Source organism: Echiichthys vipera (genome assembly GCF_963691815.1).
Source record: "Echiichthys vipera genome assembly, chromosome: X".
NCBI classification, from domain to species: domain Eukaryota; kingdom Metazoa; phylum Chordata; class Actinopteri; order Perciformes; family Trachinidae; genus Echiichthys; species Echiichthys vipera.
In genome coordinates, this window is record NC_139825.1 from 43,563,526 (window position 1) to 43,573,355 (window position 9,830).

Here is a 9,830-nt window from a genome sequence, read left to right on the forward strand (position 1 = left end):
CTGAAACTGTCACAATATCTTGACAGCGCGATGAGACAGACGTAAAAAAGCCGAGGTATCTCTACCTCCACCTACCAAAGAAAAGTAATAAACTAGCGTGACCAAATCTCAAGAAGATCTGGTCTGGGAAACACCCATTAACTTTCTCGTATTTGAGGCGTGGTTTACGATTTCCAAGAGCTGTTAATGGGCGCTACGAATGTCAATCAAATGCGTCTGCACGTAGCTCATAGCCAATTGTATCAATTATACCAGATGACATATGTATCTCATCTCATCTCATCTCATCTCATCTTCAACCGCTTATCCGGGGTCAGGTCGCGGGGGCAGCAGCTTTAGCAGGGGACCCCAAACTTCCCTTTCCCGGGCCACATTAACCAGCTCTAACTGGGGGATCCTGGCGCGTTCCCAGGCCAGTGTGGAGATATAATCTCTCTCTTCCAGCTGGACGTGCCTGGATCCCTAGGGAGGCACCCAGGGGGCATCCTTACTAGATGATCCTGAACCACCTCAACTGGCTCCTTTCAACGCAAAGGAGCAGCGGCTCTACTCCGAGTTCCTCACGGATGCTGAACTTCTCCCCCTCTCTCTAAGGGAGACTCCAGCCCCCCTCCTGAGAAAACCCATTTCGGCCGCTTGTACCCGCAACCTCGTTCTTTCGGTCATGACATATGTAGAGCAACAAAAATTTGACGATGAAGAAGACAATGGGTCAGAGATTCAACTGTATACGATGGCATTGAGCCACGATTGCCGTCTGTGCAGGACAAACATGAGGGAAGAAGTATCTAAGGCTACATCGAAAGTTAACTTCACGTCTACTGATCTGTAGCTGTACGTAAACCACAAGCTTTCGTGTGGCGCCTCGCCGTCATCATCGCCTCGCCGTCCCTCTCCGTTTTGTGACTGGTTCCATTGAATCCAGGCTGCCGAGCAGGGGTGAAATGAAATCACGTGCAAGCCAGCGTGGGTATACCCAGGCTACTCCGATGCAGATTCAAGAACTGCTCTGAACTCTGATCAAACTGTGAAACTGTATTGCACATTTCTCACATAAAATGTTTTCAGAAACATATTTTACTGTACTGTTTATCTGAAATATGAGGTTTGTGACCAAGTCGAGCCCCTCAGTGTGGGCGCGATTCTCAGCTGATCGCCATTTCGATCAAAATTCAATGTGACACTCGCTGAATCATTTCTTCAGCAAACAAACAGCGAAACGTCTGCACTTCGTCAATGCCATTACTAAAATAAATCTGTCGATTGAATAAGAATTGCAGTCTCTATTGACGGTAGGATGGTTATTTAAAATGGCAGGTTTGTGCTAGCCTCGTGAGACCGTCCTGATCTCTGAGCTCCATTGTATTTTACTCTCAGATCAGTCTTGTATCGTGCGGCTGAGAAAATTGGGAGAAGTTTGACTAGTGACCGAACCAATCAGTGTTGGTTTTGAGGCGGCTCGAAGTGTGACGCAAAGAGAAGCGACTGTTCAGTGTTAACAACATGGTGGCTTCCACAGATGAGATGAGGGCAGCTATTGAGCAAGTCACTCTCTAATGTTTTTTTCTCTGGATCCTTCTGTTGGAATATGGACCGGGACCCTGAAATTGTGTCTTTTATCCGTAAATTCACGTTACACAAACAGCAAATATCCTTTATCGAAATGTTGTTTACTTTCTGAGCTTTTGCCCCGACGCTGTTAGTACATCATACGCTTTCTTGATCTGATTAGTTGATTTGGCCTGCCTGTTGGTGATAGATGGTTTATCCAATCAGCAACCAGTACTTTCGCCCATACCCAAAAGATCTCCTAACAAGAGTTCCCAGATGGAAATACTGAACAAATGCGAATCATGTGAATCAATCCATCTGGCAGAGTCAGGTTAGGTCTGTGCAGGATGTCCTGTGTTGTCCTTGTGCAATGTGCTCAGGTCCGTTAAAATGAACAGGTCCGTCAAAATTGTGCGAAAAGTTACTGACGGTAGGACCTGACAGGAAGTCAAAATACGCTTAAGCGGAAGTGCAACAATGCACAATTTTAGCAAACAAAAGGTGACGGTTAAGCATGAAAAACCCAAAACAAGAATTGAACCCTGTTCCTCTAGCTTAAAGTTGTGTGTTTTAGCAGCCGACCTCCACCCCAGCCTTCCTTCCTACACGGGGGCTTGCTCTATTATACTACACACACAATAAAAATGTCGAGATCACACGAATTACTGCGCGTTACTTTTTGTTGTTACACGAAAACTGCAAGAGAAAACCCTAGCTAGTGACGGTTCTCTGACCCATCAGTGGTCTGCGGTGTGTTAATTCCACCTTCTAGTATCGGCTCAGCTCGCTTAGAAACTCGACTGAGGTGGAATCAAAAATAATAATGGAAAACCAGGAGAAAGCGAGTCGAGTTGAGCAGTACCCGCAGTGGAAATGGCTGCAAAACTCAGACATGCTAACACGTAGCTGGGGTTAAAGTGTTTTTCCGGCGCAAAATCATCCCATGGTCTTTTTCGGCGCTTACATACATTAAATAGGCCATCAGGACAGTTTTTTTTTGTGTAACGACCGTTAACGGATATCCAGTGGAGTTGCTAACAGCCAGACGTGGCTAACAGTGATTAGCTCGGGGCAGTACGGTGAAGGCATTCAAACGTCTTTTTTAACCACTAATGCTGCTGAAAATAACACCAAACCTCTGCAGTAGCATGAGAAGAGTCCCTACACACAAAACAAAGCACCAACAACGTAGTTAGTGAACCCAGAGTTTATTAAAAGAGTGTTTTCAATACTCAACAACTGGCCCCTGTACCAGCTCCTCTCATAGTTAAGTCCATTCAAGTGGATTACCAAAGTCAATCCCAAAGGAAGGAGCTCATTGGTGCTTTGTTTTCTGTGTAGGGACTCATCTCATGCTGCTGCAGAGGTTTGCTGTTATTTTCAGCAGAATTTGTGGTTAAAAAAGACGTTTGAATGCCTTCACCGTTCTGCGCCGAGCTAATCAGTGTTAGCCACGTCTGGCTGTTAGCCAGTCTACACGATTTCTCTGTTATTAGTTGTTACAGGACAAAAACTGTCACTATGACTAATTTGATGTATGTAAGCGCCAAACTGGAATTACACTTTAATAATTTGTATCCACTTGATTAAATCTGCAGATGATTCTCACCAATTCTGCAGATTCACAGATATTTTTAGCCTCTTTTTAGCCACATTTTTTCTTTGGTTCAGCATCAGCGTTTCCAGCAGCAGCAGCAGTTTTCATCAACCAAGCAAAACCTCTGTGGTCTGCACACTACTGCTGCAGCAGACAGACACTGAAGCTGGGGAACATACCGGAGCATTCAGCAGCTGCAGATATTTTCCCTCAGGGGTTACAGCACCGGAGACCAAAAACAGAGCTTCTTCTTCTTCTTCCTCTTAAAAGCAGAGTGCATACTGGATGTATATGCCTCAAATAAAAACCACTTAATGCAGCTTTGAGGAAACAAGTCACGCTCACTAACAGAACCCTCTGGTGGATCTCAACGTAGAAAAGCATCAGTAATCTTTGGACTGTCAGGAGTCAGAGATTAGAGAGTCAGGAAAGGTCAAAATCAACAAAGCACCAAGGTAAACATAACCTCTGCGTCCCTCTGTCTTCACCTACCTGCCAGCAGCTTGTCGGTCGAGGCTGGTGGACGACTGCAGATGGAGGACGAGGAGGAGGAGGATGCAGCAGCAGCAGTGTTTCCATGGTGAAGCCATCGCTGTGGAGACCAGAGAGTGATGCCAGCACACACTCTCCCCCTCCTAATCTACTCTAATCAGCCCCCTGGCTTTAAGCCCCCTGACAGACTGAGGAAGCAGCCAATCAGCACGCAGCAGAGGCAGACGGCGCAGACAGAGCCCCGCCCCCGGCTGTTCCTACATTTTCTCAGTCAAAACACATTTAATTTCAGCAGATTAAAGGTCGTCACAATGACAAGTGCACCCACAATTCACATCAAATAGTGAACAATAGTGACCTTGAATCTATTTTTCCAAACGTGGAATACAAACATTAGCTGCTTCTCAGTCATTTTATTATTTATTGGATAATTCTGCTGCACAGCGAGATCCATGTTGTTGTTTTTTCACCTTAAAAGACTGTTCAAATATTATTAAACTTAAAATTATTAAACTGTTCAGAACAATACAATAGGAAGCACCTTATGTTTTTTCTCATAATCTGTCCACTGCACCTTAGATTATTATATTATATATATTTACATTTACAATACAATTAATCCGCTTATTTATACATTTAATTTGATAATTATCTATTATATTTAATTTTTATATTATTGTTTTGATGTGTCTTTGCTGTTACACTGCAAATTCCCAGCTCGGGATCAATAAAGTATTTCTATTCTTTTATATTCTATTATACTTTTTCTTGTGTACTTTCAATAAATTCAATAAAAAAACTGAATAATTCTGCTGTTTCTGTTTCATAAAGTATGACACAGTTATTAGGTTGGGTCAGTTTTCTGTTTGTGTGTTTTGTTGATGTTGGTCTGATTATTACTTTGGGCAGCTTAAGTTATTATTTACTTTGCAGATTTTACTACAAATTTTAAATCAACTAATAAATTATGATATATTGTTAAAGGTTGAGCCACCCAGCAATACACAGAGGAAGTAGCTCTATCTTTACCAGCAACAACATTAAAATGAGGAACACATAAATGCATCAATTATTATAAATATACGGTTCTGAAATGGGCTTTTCTGCATAATGAGGGAACACTGACAGGTTTATTTACACTGTAAAATGTAGCTCAGGGCATATTATATTCGCCCCAATTAACAAAACAAAATAAAATAAAATAAAATAAAATAAATTAACTCAAATAAATTAAACTAACTCAAGTAAAAATAAAATAAAAATAAAATAAACTCAACTCAAGTAAACTAAACTTAACTAAAATAAAATCAAATAAAATAAATAAACTAACTAAAATAAAATAAAATAAAATAAATAAACTAACTAAAATAAAATACAATAACTAAAATAAAACAAAATAAATAAAATAAAATAAAATAAAATAAACTCAACGCAACTAAATTAAAATAAAACAAATAAACATAACTCAATAAACTTAACTAACCTAAAATAAAATAAAATAAAATATAAAACAAAATAAAATAAAATAAAATAAGCTCAACTAAACTAAACTAAACTAAACTAAACTAAACTAAACTAAACTAAACTAAACTTAACTAAAATGAAATGAAATGAAATAAAATGAAATAAAATAAAACAAATAAACTGACTAAAATAAATTAAACCAAACAAAGAAACTTAACTCAAATAAACTTAACTAACCTAAAATAAAAAAAATAAAAAAACAAAATTAAATTAAATTAAATTAAATAAGCTCAACTCAACTCAACTCAACTAAACTAAACTAAAATGAAATAAAATAAAACAAATAAACTGACTAAAATAAACTAAACCAAAAAAATAAACTTAACTCAAATAAACTTAACTAAACTTAAATAAAATAAAATAATAAAAATTCAACAAACTCAACTCAACTTAAATAAACTGAAATAAACAAATGATTGTAATTGTCTGCTCTGTATTAAATATAAATATATCTAATTAACCTGATGTGCTTAATTTCAGTCAGGCACGTTCCGTGGCCACACCCACCCGGGGTCCTCAGCCTTCACATTACCGCGGTGCATCCTGGATCCTTCCTTTCCTTCCCAGGCTCTCTTCAGCAATCATGGGTACGACCAAACTTCACCCGAAACACTCGTTAATTCCTCTCCCTGCTCCGCTCTTTCACCTCTGTGTCCTGTTTTAACGTCTTATCAACACTTTTAGACGCGTTTCTGGTGAAAAACTCCTCATTTTGTTAGAAAATTATCGGTTTTTACGGTTCTCCGGTCCCGCAACGTGGAGCGGCCATCACCGTGTGAGCGGCGGGGTTAGCCCTGTTAGCTTAGCATTACAAACGTCCCTTTTACCGCATTTAACGGCTGCTTTTAATGCGATATTATTTAACTAACGGCTGGATAACTATTTTTGTAACCGTTAAATTAACGTTGGTGTTGAAGGGGAAGTGTCGCGATAATGTGCGAGAACATTTGCCAGTTGCCGAGGTGATATTTGTGTAATAATGATGCACAGTGAAGCTAAATTTACTAAGTTTAAAAGATAAATAATTAAACTTTAGACCCGCTACATGTAATTAAATTAAATTCAGCATTTCCTGTAATTTGTTTTAAATATCCGCCTGAAATGTATATTACGTTTATGAGTTACGAGGTAAAATGACTGGTTTGGTAACACAGATATGTCCGATGCTACTCCTTTATACAATGTGGCTGAAGATAGTTAACAATTCATAGTCTGTTTAGGAATAAAGCCTCCTGTCTGTAGCTGAAAAGTGTATTTTGACATTGTTGTTAGTGGTGGTTCTTGAGAGAGTCTGATATTTGTGTGGTACCTCATGTTCAAGGTTTGAGAACCACTCATTGAAACCAACCAATTTGAGAACCAATCATTGGAAACTTACACGATTTTGTAGTGTTTTTACTGTTAGTTTTTAATTGGGGTGAATTCAGTACATTTAACCTGGTTTGTTTGACAGTTGTGTAGCTGTAGTCCCAGGTTGTTGTATTTGTTTAACAGTTAAATCACAAACAAATCATGTTTTTTCATGCATCTTTGGAAAATGGGGTTTGTAAAAAACATAAAAATGCTCTTGGACTGACCACAGTGAGAACAGGGTCTTAAGAGAAGTGATGGGGAACGATATTTACAGCGCAAACGTTTTAAATTTACACTGTTCAGGTGTGAATGTCGGATCTATCTTGGCCTTTGAGTTTGATGTAAATTACAAAACAAACCAGAAGATGTTTTTGTTAGTACAGTCATGGTGATAACTCAATTTTAATCTGCATTTCTTAACTCTTGCTGCTGCCACAGAACAGAGAGGCATTTTCTCTTACTTAATTATGCAATTCTTTGTTCTTCAGCAGTGTGTGTGTGTGTTTGAGACATTTGAAAATGGCAACACTGGTTCTACATTGACTCTAACATTATTTCCCGCCGGTCTTTGTCTTTCCAGGAAAGTGTCGTGGTCTGCGCACAGCCAGGAAGCTCCGTAATCACCGTCGTGAGCAGAAATGGCACGATAAACAGTACAAGAAGGCTCATCTGGGCACAGCTCTGAAGGCTAACCCCTTCGGAGGAGCCTCCCACGCCAAGGGCATCGTCCTTGAGAAAGTGTGAGTACTAAAAGATCGGCCGAACCGTCAACAACTGAAGGCGGAGTGATGGTTACAAAGATAGGGCAGCTCCTCAAACGGTCAACCTCCCCTGATGGTCCAGTTTGGAGGCTTCTTAACTAAAAAGTTGGTTGAAATTGTCACATTGGATGTTTCAAACTCCAGTTACTCAGGGGACGTTGATACGGTTCTTCTTTCTGGAGCGCCAGTGATAGAAATGGTCTTTCTCGCTCGGTCATTCAAACTGTTACGTTCTGAAGTATTGTATCAAGTCTTAAGCTCAGTCTAACTGCTCCTGACATTTCCTTTTGGGTAACTATCAATTGGTTTCTTGCTGAGTTTCAAGTTTATTAAAGTATCTTGTGTGTTTTCCATCTTCAGTGGTGTGGAGGCTAAGCAGCCCAACTCTGCCATCAGGAAGTGTGTGAGAGTTCAGCTCATCAAGAACGGCAAGAAGATCACAGCATTCGTCCCCAATGACGGTTGCCTCAACTTCATCGAGGTAAACTCCTGTCCTGGACGCATCCTTGCATAAACTCCAAACAAGCACTTGTGATCCAGCCTGTTACACGGGGTTTATCTGCGAAATCTGCAGCAGAAACAATCTAAAACCAAGTGTTTCAATTTGTATTTCCAGATCAGGAGGATAAAATACTTTAATGATTAGAACGTCACAGGTTTATGCCAGTGTCTTTTGCTACATCTTGATGTCTGTGTAGTGTCTGCAGGTCCTAAAGTGCCTCAAAGCTGCTGTTAATTCAATCTGGTGCTGATTAATCTGTGAAGATGCTGAGGTGTTGTTGGCTGACCTTCGTCTCTCGTCTTGCAGGAAAACGATGAGGTTCTGGTGGCAGGATTTGGACGTAAAGGTCACGCCGTCGGTGATATTCCTGGAGTTCGTTTTAAGGTGGTCAAGGTGGCTAATGTGTCCCTGCTGGCTCTCTACAAAGGCAAGAAGGAGAGGCCCAGGTCATAAACAGTTAGGCACAAAATAAAATAAACGCGTTGTTTAATACAGTCTGGTTGTTTAGTGTTTTATTTTGTTTGTCCTCATAATTGTTGCCTTTTTTAAAAGGACTTAAAAAGCATGAAAATTAGTTTAGCTGCTATTCTTGTTGTAGGGCAGCAAAAATGTTTGGTACACGAGGTAATAAATTATTTAAAAGCAAAAATCTGTGACAAATGCTTTGTGTAATTATCAAAGTCAAAATTCTGAAATGTAGCAACTATTTCCAAAATTGGGTTTAGTAAGTTTCCTGGTCAACGGTGAAAAGGCGCAATACTCGATGTAGTTATTTCTGAAAGTCGGAAGAAAATGATTGATCCTCTAAACCAGGGATGTCAAAGTCAAACACATCAGAGAGCCAAATCTGCTACAAGCCGAGGGCCGGACTGGTTCAAAGTTTATTAAAACATATTAAAATGATGCATTTAACCTGTTGAACCAAGATCTAACACAGTGTACCGTATTTTATTTAGTGATTAAATGAATAATCCAATATTTTTGTACGGCTCTGTCAGTAATTTCAAGTGAAAACATTTTTCAACAGACAAAAACAAACTTGTCCTGTACATTAAATGAATAAAGCCAGATTTTCTTATTCATATCTTACATTTTCAAACAGGCAAACAGCAAAAAAGAACAAATGTGTTCCTTAATATCAAGATAAAGACACAGCTTTGTGAAAATGTGCTTGAAACACCCTGTTCTCATCGTCCACCTTTCCTTTAGCCGTTATTGGGGGGGGGGGGTGAGACACGGGCTACCGTTGCATTGTGGGTAATGTAGTTTTGGTGCGTGAAAAACACCAGCAGGCGTCTGTGGCGTGCGGGCCGGTTCTAATACTAATCAAATATCATCCCGGGGGCCAAGATCATTCATTCGTGAGCCGGATCTGGCCCCCGGGCCTTGACTTTGACACCCATGCTCTAAACTGTTCACGTAGTCTGATTTTAATTTAAATGGATTAAATTCACTGCATTAATAAAACATTATCCAGCACAAAATTCAGACAGACTCATACAAACTAGCAAAGACTTGATTTTTTCCCCCAACTCTTTATTGATTTTTTTTGCTAATTTTGAACATTGAACGCATCAGACACAGACATCTTACAAATTAACACGTTTACATAAAAAGGGTCATTTAAGTTGTATTAACTTCTGTCTCTCAAGATGAAAAATGGACAGATGAACGGGATTCATTAAAAAAGGAAAGAAAGATTATACGTATCCAGACATGTATATACTCTTCAAAAGTTTTTTAAAAAAGACAGAAAGATAATGTGTATATATATATATTTAAAAAAAAATAAAGAGCACTTCTATAGCTCGCCCTCAGACTGTTGTGGTTAAAATCAGACGGTTGCCAAATACTGAAGAACTTTCCTGACTTTTCAGTGAGAATCTGATTTTCTCCAGCTCTAAATGTCTCATAACATCCGTCATAAGATTTAAATATGTTGGAGCTGCCTTTTGTTTCTAATTAAAGTAATATTCATTCATTCATCGTCAACCGCTTATGTCGGGGTCGGGGGGGATGCTGGAGCCGATCCCAGCTGACATCGGGCGTG

General features: G+C 39.5%; 1 protein-coding gene across 1 annotated transcript; it reads left to right on the top strand.

Moving 5' to 3' along the window:
- Positions 1–5,712: 5,712 nt before the first annotated feature.
- On the top strand, positions 5,713–8,275 carry rps23 (ribosomal protein S23). The gene is made up of 4 exons (XM_083939285.1): positions 5,713–5,751; positions 7,098–7,257; positions 7,639–7,759; positions 8,087–8,275. The coding sequence occupies exons 1-4, from the start codon at positions 5,748–5,750 to the stop codon at positions 8,231–8,233; spliced, it is 432 nt and encodes a 143-aa protein (XP_083795411.1). The 5' UTR covers positions 5,713–5,747; the 3' UTR covers positions 8,234–8,275.
- Positions 8,276–9,830: the final 1,555 nt, after the last annotated feature.

Coding starts and splice junctions, on each gene's coding strand:
- rps23 (XM_083939285.1), top strand. Junction 7,258..7,638: donor GGCATCGTCCTTGAGAAAGT/GTGAGTACTAAA, acceptor TTCCATCTTCAG/TGGTGTGGAGGCTAAGCAGC. Junction 7,760..8,086: donor GTTGCCTCAACTTCATCGAG/GTAAACTCCTGT, acceptor CTCGTCTTGCAG/GAAAACGATGAGGTTCTGGT.